Source organism: Hylobates moloch, unplaced genomic scaffold (assembly GCF_009828535.3).
Source record: "Hylobates moloch isolate HMO894 unplaced genomic scaffold, HMol_V3 SCAFFOLD_11, whole genome shotgun sequence".
NCBI classification, from domain to species: domain Eukaryota; kingdom Metazoa; phylum Chordata; class Mammalia; order Primates; family Hylobatidae; genus Hylobates; species Hylobates moloch.
In genome coordinates, this window is record NW_026652286.1 from 73,730,141 (window position 1) to 73,754,144 (window position 24,004).

Here is a 24,004-nt window from a genome sequence, read left to right on the forward strand (position 1 = left end):
GCCTGTAATCTCAGCACTTTGGGAGGCCGAGGTGGGTGGATCATGAATGAGGTCAAGAGATCGAGACCATCCTGGCCAACATGGTAAAACCCTGCTCTACTAAAAATACAAAAATTAGCTAGGCGTGGTGGTGTATGCCTGTAGTCTCAGCTACTTGGGAGGCTGAGGCAGGAGAATGGTTTCAACCTGGGAGGCTGAGGTTGCAGTGAGCCGAGATCATGCCACTGCACTCCAGCCTGGCGACAGAGTGAGACTCCATCTCAAAAAAAACAACAAAAAAACAAACAAAAGGCTCATAGAAAGTTAGTTTTCATTAATCAGATGTATTAAAACATTAACCAAGTGTTCACAATAATCTCCACAAATACATTTATTATTCTCTATATCTTTCTTGGTGAACTTTATAACTTTCTAAAAAAAGTATTTTATAATATTTAAATATTTGACTTAACTATGCTGTAATTTTTCACTTCAGGCATTTGTTTGATGTTAACCTTTGAGTAGTTTTAAACATTTAAACATTTTACAAAATTATATAACAATTAAATTGTTCTTTATCCAAAAACAGATCCTGTCTACATTTTTACATGTTTACATTCACTTTATCCTACTCTTAGTTTTTGTTTTTGTCTTTTTGCTTTTTTCTTTGTTTTTGCATTCTGGGACTAGAAATTCAGGCTTTTATTTTATTACAACATTAAAGGCAAATCTTATTACAATAACTTTAAATTTATAAAATTACCAATATTTATAGCAGAAACTATATTTCTGTTTGACAGAATGGAATAGAACTCAGAAAATAACCTTTATTTACTCCACCTTTTACAGTGCTTATGTGTGATAAATGTACAATGTTAAATTGACTTGAACATGCCTAGTACAGAAATGCTATTTTTTCCTTATTAACTGTAATATCATTCATTACTTTAAGCTGAAACAAAAATGGGAACACTGAGATCAAATTCCCAATGATGATAATGATCAGGTAAACTTAGTACACTTGAGATGACCAAAATGAAAAACCTTCACATAGAGAAGTGATGGATTATCACTAATTGTGTTTAACAAATGTTAAAAAGAAAAAAAAAACACTCTTTTCCTTTTAAGTGACTTGACCTGATAATTTCTGACAAAAGCCCTGTTACAACTGTCCAATTTTAGCTTAAAAAATTAACAGAAAGTGTATAGTGAAGAGATGGCCTGGGGCTGGGTGTGGTGGCTCATGCCCATAGTCCCAGTGCTTTGGGAGGTGAGGCAGGAGAGTCACTTGACGCCAGGAGTTTGAGACCAGCCAAGACCCAGTCTCTACAAACCAATTTAAAAAGCTTGTTCAGGTGTGGTGGTGCACACCTGTAGTGCTGGGGAGGCTGAAGTTACTGGGGAGGCTGAAGCAGGAGGATGGCTTGAGCCCAGGCATTCTAAGCTGTGGTGAGCTATAATCGTGCCACTGCACTCCAGCCTGGGTGACAGAGTGAGAGCCTATCTCAAGGAAAAAAAAAAAAAAAAAAGAAAAAAGGTGGCTTGTATGACCTACTGTTTCCCAATCTTACTCCCTGAGTTTTGATAAAATATGTAGGTTTGGTTCTGTAAAACATGTCAGGTAATTGAAACAGATAATCTACAACAATGGCAGAGCATTAAATATCTCAGCACCTTCTGACACAAAGCATCAACTTTCATACACCAGTATCAATGTTGAGAAGCACAAAGAAGCTTCAATATGATAAGTATAATCACCAATGTATGTTTGATGATTTATTCTGAATAAGAACTTAATGTCTAACAATCTAAGGTAGTATAGCTCTTTGCATATCAATTCCGTAATTTAAATTTCTATAAATATTCTTTAAGCAACTTTTTGGGAGGAAGCATTATACTTGCAATTAGGATCAACATTAGAAAGATGCTGTTTCTGCCTTTAACACTATAGGCTTGTGAGACAGATAGAAAAGCAGAACAGAATTGTAACTCAGAGTCATAGTGTTATGGTTGACAAGCACAAAAGAGACAAGGGAGAGTACAGGGTTTCCTCACCCAGTCTAGGAAGGCTCAGAGAAATCTTCCCAGAGCAAGTGACAAGTAATGCGAATCCTGAAAGATAGTTACGGGTCAGTCAAACGAAGATGTGGGAAAAGAGATGGGCTGCCAGGTAGGAAAAATAATATGGGCAAGAGAAGGAGGCTAGAATCTGAGCAAACAGCATTTAGGGAATGAGATCTTGGAGTCGTGTGAAGAGGAATGATGAGAGAGAACACTGCAAATTCAGGAGCCAGATCACAGAAAGCCCTTGGATGTTGAGGCTATGGAGTTTGGATGCTATTTGGAAAAAGAAATGGAAAATATGATTGATTATAATTGTTTTAGAAAAATGATGCTGGGGGTAGAATAGAGGATCATTTGGGCACTATGTGAAATTGATGGTAATAGAATCAGTCAGGAGGCTGCAACATGAATCCAAGTAAAAAAAGACAAGCACCAAACTAAGTCAGGGAAGTAGCAACAGAAGTAGCATGTATAATGAATCATGTATTTAATAAGTGGAGTTGATAGAATTTGACAATTTATTGGATAAGGGGTGAAGGAGAAAGTGAGCCAAGGGTGATACCAAAAATTCTGACTGAGGTGCCATTTCAAGATACTGGAAAAGGCCTTAGGTTTATGGGGTCATGCTGACTTAAAAGTCATCTGGGTGGAGCTGTGTAATAAGCAGTTGAAAGTTCAGTAGTTTTGCAGAGGGTCTGGCTAATACTATGTATTTAGGAGTCATCGAAATATAGTGTTAGTTGAAGACAAGACTATGAATGAGCTTATGCAGACTGTGTAGAGTGAGAAATGACTGGAAAAGACAGAACGCAGAACACAAACAAATTTATAGTGTGGGTGGAGGAACAAATCCACACAGGAGTTGGGAAATGTACATAGGGAGAGAAACATATCTACCTGTAAGGGAAGTGACAAATACTTAAGCCAAGAGTTTTAGCAAGAAACAGTTACTTTGCCAATAGTCCCAGAGGTAGGTGAAACACATTAAGGGCTGGAAATATTCATCTGATTTGACAAGTAAAAATTTTTGTTGCCATTTGCAATCATAATTTCAGTGGAATAGGGTGTGAGAAAAACCATGTTTTAGTCTTTATCAACACATTTATTAAGGCCTTTACTCTCAGTACACTACTCTTATTTCTCTCTCATCATTTTTTTCTGGAGAGCAATAATTTAATTTAGTCTTCTGATTCGGGAAGGAAGAGAAAAAATCCTCTGTCAAGATGCAATGACTGTCACTGACTCAAAAGTTGTTTTGGCATGCTTCAAAAGCAGAAAAATGAGGCAAAATACTGTTCCAATATTCTGATACTAATAATTGCAAGTAGTCTGGTGAAATGACACAAAAAAATAAAGTATGTCCTAAAAAATGCAAGGTATAAAAATTCAAAGCATTGACCTAAATGGAGTTTTCACTAAGTTAAGATTTTCACTGAAATATCAAGACAAAATTTGTGCAACGGAAATGTTTCCCTCATACCCCCTGTCACATCAATTTCACTGCAATGTATTGATGTACAGGATGAGGACAATTTAAAGGTGACACTGAATTGTGAATTAGTACTTTTAATTTAAACTCTAACATCTACAGTAATTTTTAAGACCCTCCTTGATCAGCCTATAACTTATACCTCTAAGTTTACTTTCCATTATTCAGTTCAAAATAAATTTATTTTTAACGGTTTCTTACCATTTGGGTGATTAAATCTCCTGAAGGCCAGTACTTACTGTAGCAGTGTCCGAGGGACTGTATGTACAAATGTGTTTTCTCAATCCATAGCTACTAAAAGCTTTAATTACTACCCTATGGGGAGACTGTATAAAATTTTTGATGTTACTAAGGGACCCCCACACTTGAAAAGGTTGAGAACCATTAATATGCTGGTTTAATGCATTATTCACCAAACCTATGTCATGCTTTTCTTATTTCAGCCATACTGTTCCTTCTATCTAGAATGCTTTCTCTTATCATGATTTATCAAAGTCTTGTTTCTCCTGTAAGATGCAGTTTAACTGACAGTTTTGTCTCTGAAGGCTTCTTTAGTCCTTGAAGCCAAAAATGTTCTTCTGCCCCCACTTTCATTATATCTGTCTTACATCACTTCCACATAACACTGTAGTTGTTTGGGTATCTTCTCTCTGCCATTGGATTGGGAATTCCTTAATAGAGGGAATATGTCTTGTTCATTAAAAAAATTCAAATATTGTGTTGCTCTATATTTCAAATAAGAAAATATTGCCCACTAAGGCTACAGATAAAAGCCAATGTAAAATCATTCATTTGCAATGTATCCTAAGAGATGGTTTATAAATGTGCTGACATAAGGCTAGAGCATCTTGCAAGTCTCTATTAAAGAAAAAGGGGGTGGGGCGCGGTGGGTCATGTTTGTAATTCCAGCACTTTGGGAGGCTGAGGTGGAGCGATCACTTGAGCCCAGGAGTTCAAGACCAGCCTGGGTAAAACAGTTAAACCCAATTTCAACTAAAAATCAAAAAAAAAAATTAGCCAATCAAGGTGGCGCATGCCTGTAGTCCTAGCTACCAGCTAATCAGGAGGCTGCAGTGGCAGGATAAATTGAGCCCAAGAGGTCCGGGCTGCAATGAGCCAAGATCGTGCCACTGCGGTCCGGCCTGAGCAATAGAGTGAGACCCTGTCTCAAAAAAAGAAAAAAAAAAAAGAAAAGAAGAAAAGAAAAAAGAAAAAGGATATATCTGAAATATTTTTGAAGAAATATAAACTACCATTATTGTAACAGATCCAAGATAATGGAAGAGTATAGACAAAGAAGAAATGAGAAAGCCCTACCAGGCAATACGAATTCTCAGGGCACCTGCAAATGTATGCCTAGGTGTCTTCATAAATGCTGTCACCTTTGTTATGATGGTCATTCTGCATCAGATCTTAATGTGACTTCCCAAATACAGTTTCCTATTGTGAAAGAATGATCTGATCTGTTAATATATTTTCCCAGCAACAGAAGTATTATGTATATTTATATTGTGTGTGTGCGTGTGTGTGTGTGTCTCACTGTAAATAAGCAAGTTAGATGACATTCTGGCTTATTAGTGAGGCTCACTTAACAAAAGTCTGTCTTCCACAGACTTACTAGTTTTATTACACATGAGTGAATGAATGAAATAAATTTCTTTTACATGCAAAACTGATGACCAGATGCTAGGATGTGCTGCACCAAAATGCATTCACACCATGAGCCCAGCCTTGTGGCTCTTCTTTCTAAACCACTGTTTAATTATTAGATATTGCACACAGCAGGTACCTAATAGACATTTATTGAGTGAATAATAAAAACTGTAAGCTTATTTCAAGTCAATTGAAATCAGTTTTAAGTAGCTAATGATACTAAAGTACTTTCTATACATGTGTCCCTCCAAGTCCTTTCTCAGAGGTCAAATAGTCACAGTCTAGTTCACTGACCATTTTCGTAATTCATTCAGTAGTGCTATTCCCAAAATGCAGACCATGAAAATATGGCTTTAAAAGTCCACAGGTCACAAGAGACTTTGATAATCTCAATATTTCCCTGTTTGCAATTAATGGAAACAGTATGGGTAATACTAGTGTTACCATTATTCTGATTTACTACACAAAAATTACATTTTGCAGCATTAAAAAAGTTGCCACCAAATTCAATGCAAGAGTTTTCTCTCATTCCTTTTTGAGGTTGTGTGGGGGTCAAAAAATCCTGATAGATAACTGTTTCCAGTTAAAAAGGTCACTTAGCTTTTATCCAAAGTGAGTAAGTCATCTTTTCAAGTATAACTGGTCATTTTCTAACATTGCCAGCTGATGCTAGAATCTTTTTAAACAGTTAAAGAACCTCCATAATCGCAAACAAAAGGAATATAAACTATATCAGCAAAAATCAAAGAAATCATATTTTCCAAATAATAGAACAATGGAGAAAAATTAAACACATGTTTAAACACTTATTTTTAAACAGACAAAGTTCATCAGTGCTATTGGGTTATTTTTATTTATTAAAGCTCTGTCAAGTTTGATAACCAGTATGTGATAAATCTTAAACATTCAGAATGTTCAAAAAATTATTATCTGTTTAAGGCCTTTTGGTGAGACTGAAGCCAATAAGAATCTGGGCATTTTGATTTTTCTATAAAATTACTTCATCTCCACTAGAATACTGAATTCTATTAACTTAATATGTATTTTTTGAAAGATTCAACAAACAGGTATCTATTTTTCTTTCTGTTTCATGTAATTGAATTTTCGGTAACAATTCATCTATTGTATTTCAAACCTTTCAGGTAGGATAATAACTGAGAATTATATTAAGGAGAATTGGGAAGAAATTCTTTTTCTAAAAGTGCCATTGAATTTACTTGGGGACTAAAAGGACATAATGTTTAATTCTTGATCAGATATTAGAAAAATAATTTGGTCTATAGCAGTATAAGGGTATTACTGAGGTGAAGAGAATGTAGTTTTTTAAAAAGTTCTATTTCTAATTACAGGAGTAATGCCTTCACAAACAATTGCTATACATGTATTCTCCTGGCTCTGCAGTCTAAGATTTAACCAAATGAGAATTTCATCCTTGTTATTCTTTCAAGTACTTGGCTCCTACAGAGCTGTGGTGAGGGAGCAAAAATAGATGATAAGTAAAGTGACTGAAATTCTTCTGTGATGATATAATCCAAGTTCTCTCTGTTGCTGGGCAATATACTCCCTTTGTGTATAAATTAGAGGAATAGTGACTAGAGATTCTTTTCTCTGTGTGCTATTATTTTTTCAAGTAATTTATGTTTAGGAATTTTGTTTTCTTAATTTACTTTTGACATCTTACTGTACTCTGAATACTACTTTGATTTGTTATATGACTTTATACATTCAGTTTTATTTTCAACCAAATGAGGTTGGTTGAATTAAGGGTTAGAATAAATGGGGCATTTATAAAAAGTGGTCAAGTTATCGTTTCTGAGCTACTCTAATATCTGTGGTTGAACACATAAACCTAAGCTATTTCTTATTAGCATAAGTTTAATGTATGCAATTTCTGACTCATCAATAAGACTCAGTGTGTTCTCTAATTTTTTAGATTTCTGTAATACATATTAGGGTCCTAGACAAATATTTTGAACTGCTGAAACACATACTATCACATACTGTTTTATATTGTAGTTAATTTACTGCATAGAGTGTTTTATTTAACAATCTACTAATACAACCAACATAGTACATTTTTTATTACATGCTGTATATAAAAATTATTATTACCTGGCAGTGATTTAGACCACTTGACTACTGAAAGAAGTTGCCTCTCGCCTAGTTGATTAAGACTTGTCAGCAAAGAACTGGAGGTGTCAGGTTTTGTATTGTCATGTCCTGCATAGATCACATCTGGTTCAATGCTCATTAACAGGTTGATCAGTGGTGGAATCAATTGTATGTCTTGACCTGGTGAAAAAGTGATTCTCTGGCTTAGGACTTGGCTTTCATTTGGAATGCCCACTGGCTGTGGGAGAGCAACAGCATCTAGTGCTCTCACAACTCTGACTTTATTGAACTTTTTAAATTTTCGACCTACAGAGAAGAAAAAAAAGAAGTTCATGTAAATATATATAAACTCCATATCCCAGTATAGTATTATTTTTCCTAAGTCTTAGAATCATAGCATTATATATTTTAGCATCAATCAAATAAAATGAAATAAAGGGTTAGATATTAAAATTACAAAAATAAATTAAAACATGTAACTCTTGATTAAAAAAAATTAGGCCTCAGACTTGGATTAAATAGTTACATCAACAATCACTGGGTGGGTGGGTGAGGTGTGGGTAATTATACCAGTATTCTGCAGGGGTTATGGAGCTTTTTAGGAGAAGATATGAATAAAAAGACAGAGTTTTAGTAGAGACTAAGCTCAGTATTGGTCCATATTCTGATAGAACAGCCTTCCAAAAGCTAATGCTACAGATTACATTAATTGAAACTTAGTCTATAGTGGTTGTTAAATCTCCTTTGAGGTTTTATTCTTTTAAGAATACATTAAAAAAAAAAAAGAATACGTTAAAAGAAAAGCATTTGTTTGCCAGCCCCACAAAATCTTTTTATAAGATTTCAGTTGGTTCATTGATCCCTTAAAATCAATCCAGCTCTATTTTTATGACATCTAAGACTCAAAATTAATAATTCTTTTTCTAAATTAAGGAAAGGGAAAGTTTATACCTGTGCTGGTCAGATCACAGTTGTATTTCTGGATGATTTCTAGAGTTTCTACTTTGATGAATTCTGATATGTTAGGGGAAAAAAGATGGATGGTGAGATGAGTAGAATCTGCTTTATGAGAAATGATTGAAGGAGAAAAGTATGCTTATTTGGGCTGCTGGTAGTTCACAGATGCCTTGAGAATTAGAGAAAGTTCTGGTGATGTGGTATCAGGCTGGATTCAGCCCTACCTGCTTTGTGCCAGGCAAGGGCTACTTATCAGTATGAAGTGGCTGTTTAGCCAAGGGAAGGCTGATACCTGCGATTATTTAAGCAGAGGTTGCAATCTGCTGGCTCTAGTATATGATCATTCCCATAGAATGTTTTGTTTGGCTCAGACAATGCTGACCAGAATTATGAGACCATCTGTGAATTACTTAGATGGCAACAATCTGTTAAAGTTTAGTTGCAATGGTTGCTTTTGGATGGGGCATGAGTATTCCAGTTTGTCCAGTTCCCTCCACAAACTGGTGGTATGCCAATGGTCTTTTTTCTTAAGTCTTGTCACTCTAGCTACTTATTTACCTGGTCTCTGTAAACGTTTGTCTCTGAGATTTCTGAACTCAGGGTATTGTCATAAAGAAAAAGGATTATACTTGTTCTATAAAGCCCCAAGGAATGGCCAGGCACGGTGGCTCATGCTTGTAATTCCAGCACTTTGAGAGGCCGAGGTGGGCAGATTACCTGAGGTCAGAAGTTCGAGACCAGCCTGGCCAACATGGTGAAGCCCCGTCTCTACTAAAAATACAAAAATTAGCTGGGTGTGGTGGTGGGCACCTGTAATCCCAGTTATTCCAGAGGCTAAGGCAGGAAAATCACTTGAACCCAGGAGGCAGAGGTTGCAATGAGTCAAGGTCATGCCATTGCACTCCAGCCTGGGTGACAAGGGAGAAACTCCATCTCAAAAAAAAAAAAAAAAAAATACAGGTGCCCACCACAGTAGAGCTAGAACTTGTAGGAGATGGGAAAACAAAACAATTGCCACAGTTAAAAAACAAAGGGGATTCAAAATTATTTGCAGAGATCAAATGAGCTTTCTGGGGGAAGGAACAGTTATGGAGTATATAGCATATGCCAGGAATTGTGTGTGTGTGTGTTTGTGTCTAAGGGAAGATAATGCTAAGAAGAGGGCTAAAGTTTCCCTCTCCTTGACTATAATCTTCAATGAAGGCACCACCTGTTTGTCATCTTTATTTATTTTTTCCAGTGTCTTTTGGCAATGCATGTCTGCTAAATGAATGAAAGAATACATTATTGTCTTTTCCATCTCCCACTCTGAATATCTTGTCTTTATTATCTATTGCTATACGGTTTGCACTACATAATATTGTTTCAGTCAATGACAGACCACATATACAACAGTGTTTTCATAAGATAGTGTTTTTTACTGTACTGTCTCTATCTTTAGATATGTTTAGATACACAAATACTTACCATTGCATTTCAGTTGCCTACAAAATTCAACAGAGTAACATGCTGTATCGGTTTGTAGCCCAGGAGCAATGGGCTACACCATACAGCCTAGGTGTGTAGTAGGCTATACCATCTAAGTTTGTGTAAATGCACTCTATGATGTTCAATGATGAAATCGACTACTTCATGACACATTTCTCAAAACGTATTCCTACTCTTGAATGACGCATGACTGTTTTTGTTTCCTTCAGAGAACATAGCTACCTCCACCAGGCTTGCTGCCCCATAAGGATAGGGGCTAGGTCCATTTCATTCACCAATGTAGATCTGAAGCTTTATAAACTGCTAACTACACAGTGGACTCCTGATTGATAGATATTTGCTAAGTTATTAACGTAGTTGTACTGACCTAACATAGCTTAAAAACGAATATCAGAAGAGAGTACTAAAAAGGGAATGTGAACAGCAATGTGATTTTTAAAAACCACTTTGTTGTTTCTTTATATAGGATATTTGTTCAAAGAAGTTATTCCTAACTTTCATGCATAAGAACCATTACTAAGTAATGCAAGTAACAAATAAATCTGTAGAACTTCATATAATTGTACTCTTAGCATTTGTTGACTGAGAAAATAGACAATGGCAAAAAGTACTCTGAATTCAGTGACAGTTTAGAATGACTTTGTATTTTCGCACCTCTGGAAAAATAATGACACCTGGTATTTTGGGTAATCTAAGCAGAGGGTAGGCGTGTGGGGTCAGTGGTCCCCTACTCCCCTGCCCGATGCATCGACATCAGAAGATGATAGGCATGGGAGCTTTGTTTGCTGGAAGGAGGGAAGATTTGGGCTCAGATGCTGGGGGTGAGCAAGAGGGGATAAGAAAGAGGATGGACATGGTGGCTGAATAGTTGTCTCTCATTCAAGCTGATGGATGAGGTTTTGAGGGATTGAATCAGAAGCAGAGGTAATGATTTGGGGGGAGGCTTAGGGGGAAAGAAGCTCCATTTGGAGAATATTCTCTTTGTGGCCAATCTACAGTATGGGTACCCCTGTACTCTGCCTTCCCTCCTGTTACAATTCATACTCCTGACATTTCGGTACCAAATCTTAGTCCTTCTCACCCACTCAGGGACTTTTCTCTGAAATCATTTGCCCTCTTGTCTGCATCCTCTAATAGTCCCTCTCACACATAATGTATTCTGTGGAGAAACATCACTCTCTTCATTTCCTCTCCTCCAATTCTCCCTTGAACCTTCTCCAGTCAGGTCATTCCTCTCCTTATCCCAACCAAATTATTCTTGGCAAGGCCTTCAAAGATTTCTAAATGTCAAAAAACAATGGCCAATTCTCAGTCCTGGTCTTAACCTGGGTAAATACTAAACACATTGATCGTTTCCTTCTTCTTTTAACGCTCTTATTCATTTGGCTTCCATATATTTCATTCTTGTAGTCACTCTTTCAGTCTCTCTGTCTAGCTCTTTTTCATCTTCTCAACTTCTAAATCTTTGAGTACACCGAGCTCAGTCCTCAGACTTCTCTTAGATATCTATGCTCTCTTTCTAGGTGTCTGCATCTAGTTCTATGTCTCTAATATCATCTAGACATTAATGATTACCAAATTTACAGTCCTAGACCCAGCTTTTCCCAGAAACTCTAGACTCAACTATCCAACTGTACTCTCAGCATCTCCACTTGTGTTTCTAACAGACCCCTCAAATTAATATGTTTAGAGCAGAACTCTGATGCATTGGTCCAAACATGCATCTTCTAGGTTTGTAACTTCATTTACACACCTGCTGCTCTAGCCCCAAACTCTAGAGTCATTATTGATTCCTCACTTATTTTCTCACCTCATATCTAATACATTAGCAAATCCTGGTGGATAACCATGAAAATATAACCCAAATCCAAATACCCGTTTCCACTGCTTGCACCATAATTTACGTCCCCACAATCACAGTTGGACTATTGTAACATACGCTGGCTGGTTTCCCAGCTTTCATTTTTTGTAGCCTATTTTCTATACAACTTTAAAGACTTAATCAGACTATGTCATTCTTGCTTGATATTTTCAGTGACTCCTGATCCTACTTAGAATGAAGTTAAAATTCATATCAAGCTCTAAAGGCCCAACTTACCCTTGCATAGATGGTCTCTCTTCTATTCTCCCTCATGCTCCACCCATATTGATGCCCATCTTGCCCTTGAAGTGTGTTTCTGCCTTGGGGTCTTACACTGACGGTTTCCTCTGCATGAAATGACTTTTTCCTTGGATATTTGCATGGCTTGCTTCCTCACCTAATTTATATTTCTGCATATCACCTTATCAGATAGCTTGTTTTAATCTATCCTATAGATATTTATAACATATATATCCAAAATATACAAAGAATTCCTATAAATCAGAAAGAAAAGGCATGAACAGATATTTCATAGACGAAGAAATATATAGATGACAAAACACAACAATATGACTGACCTCGTTATTAACCAGAGAAATGCAAAGTAAGACCACATGAGACATCATCTACCTAAAATGGCAAGGACACAGAATACAGGAACACACAAAACAATGAAGAGCTGCCATGGAGTGTAAACTACTACTACTTTAAAAACAATCTAGCATTATCCAGTAAAGCCCAACATGAGCATGTATTACAATCAGAAATTTCATGCCCAGGTGTGCAGGTTACCTACAGAAACTCTCACACATGAACCACCAGAATACATGTAAAATAATGTTCACAACTGAACTGTAGGTAAAGTACAGCAAATATCAAGTGGAAGTACATGTCAATACATGAGAATAAATAAATGGGAGATACTCATACAATGAAATCATACAGTGTAGGAAAAAATAAACCAGAATAATATAAATCAAAATAAAAACACAAATATAATATTAGGCAGTAAGATCAAATTGCACAAACATACATATCATTTCTATGGAGTAGAAAAAAAGATCTCAAAACTAAAAAATCTATTGGTGAGAAATACATAGATATTAAAAAATCCTATAGATTAATATAAGAAAATGACCAACTCCAAATTAAAGATATGGAGGTTTCTCGAGAAAGAGAAAGAGGAATGTGATAAGGAAGAAATATGCAATCAATTTCAAGTGTAGTGATAATATTTATATTTTCTTAAGCCAACTGAGTCCAGAGGTGGATGTTAATCATATTGTTTCTATATGTCATTTGCTTTATATGCATTTTTATGAATAAAATACTTTATATTAAAAAGTATGGCTTAGGATACAAAATCAATGTGCAAAAATCACACGCATTCCCATACACCAATAATAGACAGAGAGCCAAATCATGAGTGAACTCCCATTCACAATTGCTACAAAGAGAATTAAATGCCTAGGAATACCACTTACAAGGGATGTGGAGGGCCTCTTCAAGGAGAACTACAAAACACTGCTCAAGAAAATCAGTACACAAACAAATGGAAAAACATTGCATATTCATAGACAGGAAGAATGTATATTTTGAAAATGGCCATAGTGACCAAAGTAATTTATAGATCCAATAATATCTCCATCAAGCTAACATTGACTTTCTTCACAAAATTAGAAAAAAACTACTTTAAATTTCATATGGAACCAAAAAAGAGCCTGTATAGCCAAGACATACTAAGTAAAAAGAACAAAGCTGGAGGTCTCATGCTACCTGACTTCAAACTATACTACAACTTTACAGTAAACAAAACAGCATGGTACTGGTACCAACAGATATGTAGGCCAATAGAACAGAACAGAGGCCTCAGAAGTAACACCACAAATCTACAACCATCTGATCTTTGACAAACCTGACAAAAAAAAGGCAATGGGGAAAGGATTCCCTATTTAATAAATGGTGTTGAGGAAACTGGCTAGCCATATACAGAAAACTGAAAGTGGACCCCTTCCTTACACCTTATACAAAAATTAACTCAAGATAGACTAAAGACTTAAACATAAGACCCAAAACCATAAAAACTCTAGAAGAAAACCTAGGCAATACATTCAGGACATAGGCATGGGCAAAGACTTCATGACTAAAACACCAAAAGCAATGGCAACAAAAGACAAAATTGACAAATGAGATCTAATTAAACTAAAGACCTTCTGCACAGCAAAAGAAACTATCATCAGAGTGAACGGGCAACCTACAGAATGGGAGAAAATTTCTGCAATTTATCCATCTGACAAAGGGCTAATATCCAGAATCTATAGGGAACTTAAACAAATTTACAAGAAAAAAAACATCAAAAAGCGGGTGAAGGATATGAACAGACACTTCTCAAAAGAAGACATTTATGTGGCAAAAAAAAAAAAACATGAAAAAAAGCTCATCATCACTGGTCATGAGAGAAATGCAAATCAAAACCACAATGAGATACCATCTCACACCAGTTAGAATGGCGATCATTAACAAGTCAGGAAACAACAGATGCTGGAGAAGATATGGAGAAATAGGAAAGCTTTTACACTGTTGGTGGCAGTGTAAATTAGTTCAACCATTGTAGAAGACAGTGTGGTGATTCCTCAAGGATCTAGAATCAGAAATACCATTTGACCCAGCAATCCCATTACTGGGTATGTACCCAAAGGATTTTAAATCATTGTACCATAAAGACACATGCACACATATGTTTATTGCAGCACTATTCACAATAGTAAAGATTTGGAGCCAACCCAAATGCCCATCAATGATAGACTGTATAAAGAAAATGTGGCACATATACACCATGGAATACTATACAGCCATCAAAAGGGATGAGTTCATGTCCTTTGCAGGGACATAGATGAAGCTGGAAACCATCAGTCACAGCAAACTAACACAAGAACAGAAAACCAAACACTGCATGTTCTCTTATAAGTGGGAGCTGAACAATGAGAACACACGGACACAGGGAGGGGAACGTCACACACCAGGAACTGTCGGGGGGTGGGGGGCTAAAGGAGGGATAACGTTAGAAGAAATACCTAATGTAGATAATGGGTTGATGGGTGCAGCAAACCATGGCACGTGTATACCTATGTAACAAACCTTTACGTTCTGCACATGTATCCCAGAACTTAAAATATAATAAATTTTGAAATAAATATAAATTAAAAAATTGAAAACATTAAAAAGTATGGCTTATTTAAATATCATGCATTGAAAAGATAAGATGAAGTGTCTAGGAAACAGTATCGCACAATTATTCTTGATGTATGTGTGACTGAATCTGGATGACAATATGAGAAGAAATTTTTATGACAAGTGATATGAAAGGTTTTTGAGACAGATTTATTAGAAGTGAAAGCTTAAATATAACCTACAAGTAAAAATTTTGAAATATCTCAGCAAAAATCCTATAGAGAATGGGAGCAGGGAGAAGAAAAGCTTATAAACTTCTTTAGCGTGTTTTAATAAAATAATTTGGTAAAATAGGGCAGGTATAATTATTATTTAATTCTGATATAATAAAAGAATACAGATTTTTGTATTTTCTACTAATTTTTCTATATCTTTACTATTTTTTTTAAAACCACAAATGGAATTTTTTTTTTTTTTTGGCGACAGAGTTTGTGTTATACTGCCTCATAATTACCTCTTTTCTATTTTATCTCTTTGCTAGCTTGGTCAAGTTTCTCTTTATTTTCTCTTTCCTATTTAACTTTTTCTATTAATTCAGAAGTTTTACTTTGCTTTTCCAATTTCCTAGTGTTTGTATTCCCATCCTGAAAAATCTCTGTATTTTTCTTTTATTATATCAGAAGAATCTCTGTAGTTCAGGTGAATTTATAGACAATCATCCTTACACTACCTATATAAAATTATGGAAGGATGTCTAGAGGCATGCTTCTACTTCAGATTACCAAAATGATGATGACCACTGTGCAGTGCTGGGATCAGTCGACTGGCACTACACTTTAACAATCCTTTATAGCACTGATAGTGCTTGCCTTCCGTTTTTCAGGATTCACCTCCGATTTCCAGATCAAAACAGAGTGTGCCTTTGTATATACTTCAAAGAAAACAAAGATGCTAGACAACAGGAAATATAAAGTGAAATCAGGTATTTTCCAAAAACCAAAACCATACTAGAATTGATTTTTTTAAATGTGTATGACTCAATCATTCAAATAAAGTCAACTACAATGGAGGAGATACTTGAACCCCTCAATTCTAACTTTTTACTGAGTCTAGAAAATAATAAATGCTTGTAGATACCACTGAAAAGTTCTAGTTGGCAACCATAAAAGAGGTCCCATACAAACACAGAAAAATTTTAAGCAAAGAAATGAGAATGAATAGTCTGAGGACTATCCCCAGCTAGCATGTGTGAGATGGTGTTTAGGGTAAACAACCAGACTGATGAGAAAGACATCAGTTGGCTGCAGGCTCCAATGCAGTGAACTTGGGGAGCAACGTGAGAGGTGCTATCTCTGAGAGATGCTGATTCAAAGGCCAGGATTTGGGTGGAAAAAGAGATGCCCATAAGCAGAAGATTCTGTGAGGTCTAGAGAGGTAGGTGGTAGCCATCACCCATGTCTTGCCTTAAAGAGGAAAAATGATTTTTGTTCTTAGGATATTAAAGGTACAGAGCAGGACTCTATACTTCTAGAAAAGATACCACTGTGTCCTAAATTCAAGAATTTTGCAGTTCTTCCAAAGATGACTTGTAGCCTTGTTAGCTGTCAAGTGTAGGAGGAGAAAACAAAAAACAACAAAAATTTTTACTACACAACCCATACTCTCTAGCCCAGAAAGTTCTCTTTGCCATAAGAAGTCGTTGAATCTAGGTGGAGGAGGAGGTAGGGGGAGAAGGAGAGAAACTGGCTTTCTAACACAACCTTTTAAAATGTGAAGATAAGGCTCTCTACCAAAAAAGAAAAAAGAAAAACCCATAAAACCTATAACTGTGGATTTAAAAAAATTTCAACAAAGATAACTATTCATTTAATCATTCTTTTACGTAGAAAGCTACTTATTTTTGAAAGAGCTAATTACCTTATACTAGTTTAGCATTTTTACAACTGCAAAATATAAAGCTGTATTCATTTCAGATTTTTTTTGTGAGTCATTAAACGAAAATGTTTTCTAGAAGAAAGAAGATGGAAGCAGAACACCTAAAGTAGAAGATATATTACCATCCTTAAGGGTGTAACTATCTTCCCACTCAGTGCTGTACAGCAGTGAACTAAAGCAAAAGTTCACTGTGACCTGTTGAAGGTAGGGAAGTGATTCATTAAAAACAAGAATCATATGCAACGAAGAAATCAAATAACTCAAAACATAATTTTTATAATCAAAACATAGCCACGGAAGCAGATAAGAACAAACTGCTCCTAACAAAATCTGTCATGACATGTCAAAACATATTTATGACCTCTATTATTCTACTGTAAGATTTTATTAAATCTTTTTAAAGTTTTCTAATATTCTCTCATGTTTTATCTTTTGTTATTCAAATGGTCTCTATGTCAGAAATGAGAATTCTTAACCATAACAGCATGATATTGGTATAAAAACAGACACAAAGACCAATGGAACAGAATAGAGAACCCAGAAATAAAGCCATGCATTAACAGTCAACTCATTTTTGACAAAGGTGCCATGGACATACATTGGGGAAAGGGCAATCTCTTTAATAAATGCTGCTGGGAAAACTGGCTACCTATATGCAGAAAACAGAACTAGATCACTATCACCACATACAAAAATAAAATCAAAATGGATTGAAGACTTAAGTGTAAGATCTGAAACTACAAAACTACTACAAGAAAACTTTGGGGAACTGCTTTAAGACATTTGGGTAAATATTTTTGTAGTAAGACCTCAAGGCATAGGCAATCAAGGCAAAAATTGACAAATGGAATTTCATCAAGCTAAAAAGCTTCTGCACAGCAAAGGAAATAGTCAACAATGTGAAGAGACAATGAGAGAAAATATTTGAAAACTATTCATCTGACAAGGAGTTAATTATCAGAATATATAAGGAACTCAGCTCAATAGCAAAAAAAACCAAGGAATCCCATTTAAAAATAGGCAAAATGTCTGAACAGAAATTTCTTGAAAGAAGACATACAAATGCCAACAGATACATGAAAAAATGCTCAACATCACTAATCATGAGGGAAATGCAAATCAAACCCACAATAAGATATCATCTCACCCCAGTTAAAATGGCTGTTACTAAAAAGACAAAAAATAAATGCTGGTGAGGATATGGAGAAAGAGAAATTCTCATACACTGTTGGTAGTAATCTAAATTAGTACTGTTAACTATGGAAAACAGTATGGAGGTTCCTAAAACTAAAAACAGAACGACTATGTGATGCAGCAATCCTACTGTTGGGTATATAGCCAAAAGAAAGAAAATTGGTATATTGAAGATATATCTGCATTCACATGTTTACTGCAGCACTATGCATAATTGTCATTTACCCCTCCTGTGTGGAGATCTTGGTGCAGGAGGCCTGTCTCTATTCCATGCCAAGGCAGATCTCCAGGCATCTGGAGCACCCTCTCTGCTGAATCAGGAGCTTAGGATGCCTCCCATGCAGAGAATTTGCAGCTGAGGAGGTTTCCTAGCTTCAGGTCTGTGTACAACTCTGGGTGCTTGGTGGCCACCCACTGGATTCTTCCTTGGCACTGGTGCTTGTGCCTGCCATCAGGGGACCTGCAGGTGGACCTGCTTGGTCCAAACCTGCCCTTTGTGGTTCCCATCTCCTTGGGGCTGAGCAGGGAGTTCCAACTACTGTGCATTCTATGAATCAGAATCAGCCCATTGCCTGAGGCAATGGAGAGCTTTCGCTGGGAAACAAGGATCAAGTATATATCCAGCCACATTGGTCACAGCCAGCTCTTACCTATACGTGCCGCCTATGGGCTTGTGGGATGACCTGCAGAGTCCAGTATAAAACCTGCTGAAAGAAGCACATAGGGCTGTAGAAACAAAGTGAAAAGATCCTACCCAGCATTCTTTAGAGGCACAACCCCTAGAAAAGGGGGAAAAGGGAAACAAAAAAAATTATTAAAATAATAACAATACCATTACAGGGAAAGGAAAAAAAAAGAAAAACTCCTACCCACATGAAAATAAGTACAAAAATTTGAAGTGCCAATGTCTCCAGATGAGAAGAAACCAGTGCAAGAATTCTGGCATAATGAAAAATCTGATTGTAGTGACATCACCAAGGGATTGCACTAGCTTTCCAGCAACGGTCCCTAACCAAGATGGAAACTCAGAAATGACAGCTAAATAATTCAAAGCATGGATTGCAAGGAAGTTCATTGTAATCCAAGACAAGGTTGAAAACCAACACAAACTTCTAAAGCAATCTAGGAAATTAAGAAAGAAATGAACATCTTAAAAAAATCAATAGTAGCTTCTGGAATTGAAAAACTCAAAGCTTTCAATTATATTTTGAAATTTGTTATCAATAGACTGGATCAAGCAGAAGAAAAAATTTTAAGGCTTGAAGGCTGGTCTTGTGAACTAACCCAATCTGATAAAAATAAAGAAAAAAATTATTTTAAATGAGCTGTTTTTGAGAAATAGAAGATTATATAAAGCAAAAAAAATCTATGAATTATTGGCATTCCTGAGAAAGTAGGAGAAAAAGAAAACAAACTTGAAAATATATTTGAGGGAATAATTCAAGAAAACTTTCCTAATCTTGCTAGAGAGGTAGAAATCCAGAGAACATCTGTGAGACACCAAAAAAATGAACATCATTGGCTGGGCGCAGTGACTCACGTCTGTAATCCCAGCACTTTGGGAGGCTGAGGCAGGTGGATCATGAGGTGAGGAGTTTAACACCAGCCTGGCCAAGATGGTGAAACCCTGACTCTACTAAAAATACAAAAAATTAGCCAAGCACGGTGGCAGGTGCCTGTAATCCCAGCTACTCAGGAGGCTAAGGCAGGAGAATCCATTGAACTTGGAGGGCAGAGGTTGCAGTGAGCCAAGATCTCACCACTGTACTCCAGCCTGTGTGACAGAGTAAGGCTCCAGCTCAAAAAAAAAAAGAACATCACCAAGGTATATAGTCACCAGACTGTGCAAGGGCAACATTACAGAAAAAATCTTAAAGGCAGCCAGAGAAAAGTGCAGATCACATAAAAAGGGACCTCTATCAGGATAATAATAGATTTCTCAGCAGAGGTTTGCAAGCTAGGAGAGATTGGGGGCCTATTTTTAGCGTTCTTAAAAGAAATTCCAACCAAGAATTTCTTATCCTTCCGAACTATGTTTCATAAGTGCAAGACAAATAAAATCTTTTCCAGGCAATCAAGTGCTAAAGGAATTTGTTACCACTAGACTATCCTTACAAGAGGTCCTTACATGGGAGTTCTAAACATGGAAACAAAAGAACCATACCTGCTTTCACATAAACACACTTAAACACATAGCCTGCACATCCTACAAAGCAAAAACACAGTAGAAACAACAAAGCAAACAGCTAACAACTAAACAAGGGATCAAAACCTCACATAGAAAAATTAACGTTGAACGTAAATGGTCTAAATGCCTGATATGGTTTGGTTCTGTGTCCTCACCCAAATCTCATGCTGAATTTTAATTCTTAATGTTTGGGGAGGGACCTGATGGGAGGTGATTGGATCATAGGGGCACATTTCCCCCATGCTGTTGTTGTGATAATGAGTGAGCTCTCAGGAGATCTGATGGTTTAAAAGTGGTGGCACTTCCCCTCCCACTCCCTCTCTCTCTCCTGCTCTGCCCTGGTAAGACGTGCTTGCTTCCCATTTGCCTTCCACCATGATTGTAAGTTTCCTGAGACCTCCTAGCTATGCTTCCTGTTAAGCCTGCAGAACTGTGAGTCAGTTAAAGGTCTTTTCTTCATAAATTACCCAGTCTCAGGTAGTTCTTTATAACAGTATGAGAATGAGCTAATACAGAAAATTGGTACTGGGAGACTGGAGCACAGTTAAGAAGATACCTGAAAATGTGGGAGTGACTTTGGAACTGAGTAATGGGCAGAGGTTGGAACAGTTTGCATGGCTCAGAAGACAGAAAGATATGGAAATGTTTGAAACTTCCTAGAGACTTGTTGAATGGTTGTGACCAAAATGCTGATAGTGACATGGACAATGAGCCCAGGCTGAGGTGGTCTCAGATGGAGTGAGGAACTTAGTGGGAACTGGAGTAAAGGTCACTCTTGCTATGCTTTAGCAAAAAGACTGGTGGCATTTTGCCCCATCCTAGAGATCTGTGAAGCTTTGAACTTAAGAGAGATGATTTGGGATATCTGGTGGAAAAAATTTCTAAGCAGCAAAGCATTCAAGATGTATGTGACCTGGCTGTTTCTAAACGTGTATGCTCATATGCATGAAAAAAGAGATTATCTGAACCTGGAACTTACATTTAAAAGTGAAGCAGAGCAAAAAATATATTGGAATATTTGCAGCCTGGACATGTGGTAGAAAAGAGAGAAAATAAAAAACATTTCCTGGGGAGAAATTCAAGCCTGCTGCAGAAATTTGCATTAGTAAAGAGGAATCAAATGTTAACAGTCAAGACAATGGGGAAAATGTCTCCAGGGCATTTCAGAGACCTTCACAGCAGCCCCTCCCATCACAGGCACAGAGGCCTAGGAGGGATTAATGGTTTTGTGGGCCAGGCCCGGGGCCTAGCTACTCTGTGCAGCCTTGGGACATGGTGCCCTGCATTCCAGCTGCTCCAGCTCCAGCTGTTGCTAAAAGGGGCCAAGGTACAGCTTGGGCCAGGGCTTCAGAGGATGCAAACCCAAAGCCCTGGTGGCTTCCACATGGTATTGGGCCTGTGGGTATGTAGAAGGCAAGAGTTGAGGTTTGGAAACCTCCACCTAGATTTCAGAGGATGTATGGAAATGCCTGGATGTCCAGGCAGAAGTCTGCTTCAGGGGCGGAGACCTCATGGAGAACCTCTACTAGGGCAGTGTGAAGGGGAAATGTGGGGTTGGAGCCCCTGCACAGAGTTCCCACTAGGGCACTGCCTAGTGGAGCTGTGAGAAGAGGACCACCATCAACCAGACCTCAGAATGGTAGATCCATCAACAGCTTGCATTGTGTGCCTGGAATAGCTGCAGGCATTCAATGCCAGCCTGTAAAAGTAGCCGTGGGGGCTGTACTCTGTAGAGCCACAGGGTGGAGCTGCCGAAGGCCTTGGGAGCCCACCCCTTGCATTGGTATGCTTTGGATGTGAGACAATGGAGACAAAAGAGATTATTTTGGAGCTCTAATATTTGATGACTGCCCTGCTGGGTTTTGAACTTGCTTGGAGCCTGTATCTCCTTTGTTTTGGCCAGTTACTCCCATTTAAAATGGGAGTATTTACCCAATTCCCATACTCCTATTGTATCTTGCAAGTAACTAACTTGTTTTTGATATTACAAGATCATAGGTGGAAGGGACTTGCCTTGTCTCAGACAAGACTTTGGTCTTGGACTTTTGGGTTAATGCTGGAATGAGTTAAGACTTTGGGGGACTGTTGGGAAGGCATGATTGTGTTTTGAAAACTGAGAAGGACATAGATTTGGGAGGGGCCAGGGGCAGAATGGTATGGTTTGGCTCTGCGTCCCCATCCAAATCTCATGTTGAATTGTAATTGCCAATGTTGAGGGAGGAACCTGGTAGGAGGTGATTGGATCATGGAGGCAAATTTCCCCCATGCTATTGTCATGACAGTGAGTGGGTTCTCCCAAGATATAATGATTTAAAAGTGTGTAGCACTCCCCCAACCCACCTCTCCTACTCTGCCATGGTAAGATATGCTTGCTTCCCCTCACCTTCTGCCTTGATTGTAAGTTTCCTGAGGTTGTCTAGCTATACTTCCTGTTAAGCTTGTAGAACTATGAGTCATTTAAATGTCATTTCTTCATAAATTACCTAGTCTCAGGTAGTACTTTATAGCAGCACAAGAATGGACTAATACAATGTCCCATTTAAAAGTCACAGAGTGGGTCCAGGCACAGTGGCTCACACCTGTAATCCCAGAACTTTGGGAGGCTGAGGCGGGTGGATCACCTGAGATCAGGAGTTCAAGACCAGCCTGACCAACAAGGTAAAACCCCGTCTCTACTAAAAATACAAAAATTAGCCAGGCGTGGTGGCAGGTGCATGTACGCCCAGATACTTGGGAGGCTGAGACAGGAGAATTGCTTGAATCTGGGAGGTGGAGGTTGCAGTGAGCTGAGATCATGCCACTACACTCCAGCCTGGGCATCAGAGCAAGACTCCATCTAAAAAAAAAAAAAAGTCACAGAGTGGTAAACCAGCTAGGAAAACCAGACTCATCCATCTTCTGTATTCAAGAAACCCATCTCACATGTAATGACACCCATAGGCTCAAAGTAAAGGGTTGGAGAAAGATGTAGCATGCAAACAGAAAACAAAAAAGAGCAGGAGTTGCTATTCTTCGATTAGATAAAACAGACTTTAACAACAGTAAAAAAGGAAAAAGGGCATTGCATAACGATAAAGAGTTCAATTCAATAAGAAGATTTAACTATCCTAAATATATATGCCCTCAACATTGGCACACCCAGATTCATAAAACAAGGACTTCTAAGGACCTAGGAAGCCACACAACAATAGTGGGGGACTGATAGCATTAGATCATCAAGGCAGAAGACTAACAAATAAATTCTGGACTTAAACTCAATGCTTGTCCAATTGGATCTAATAAACATCTACAGAATAATCCACCCATCAACCACAGAACATAAATTCTTCTCACCTGTACACAGAATATATACTCCAAGATTCACCACATCCTTGGCCATAAACCAAGACTCAATACATTTTAAAAAGTCAAAATCATGCCAGTCATACTGTCAGGTCACAGAGGAATACAAAGAGAAGCCAACATCGAGAAGATCTGTACAAACCACACAATTACATGGAAATTAAAAAGTTTGCTCTGGATAACTTTGAGTAAACAATAAAATCAAGGCAGAAATAAAAAAATTAAAATAAATGAAAACAGAGACACAACATACCAAAATCTCTGGGATGTAGCAAAAACGATATTAAGAGGAGAGTTTATAGCTCTAAATGCCTACCTCAAAAAGCTGGAAAGATCTCAAATTAATGACCTATCATCACACCTAGAGGAAAAAAAAAAAGAAAAGAAAAAAAAGAAACTATCCCTAAAGCTAGCAGAAGAAAAGGATGAACTAAAGAGCAGAACTGAATGAAACTGAGACCCAAAAATCTATACAAAGAATCAACAAAACCAAAAGTTATTTTTTAAAGGACAAACAAGATTGATAGACTGCTAGCTAGATTAACAAAAAAAGAGAGAAGATCCAAATAAA

General features: G+C 37.3%; 1 protein-coding gene across 4 annotated transcripts in view; it reads right to left on the reverse strand.

Annotated features, from left to right (window-relative positions):
- The window catches only part of PGR (progesterone receptor), an 84,293-nt gene that overhangs the window by 16,742 nt on the left and 43,547 nt on the right, over positions 1-24,004 (reverse strand). For 3 of the 4 annotated variants that reach the window (XM_032168112.2, XM_058446516.1, XM_058446515.1), the window contains exon 4: positions 7,298-7,603. The exons of the other annotated variant lie outside the window; for it this stretch is intronic. In XM_032168112.2, the coding sequence (XP_032024003.1) occupies positions 7,298-7,603 (306 nt within the window). The remainder of the gene's footprint in view (positions 1-7,297; positions 7,604-24,004) is intronic. 4 annotated transcript variants of the gene reach the window in all.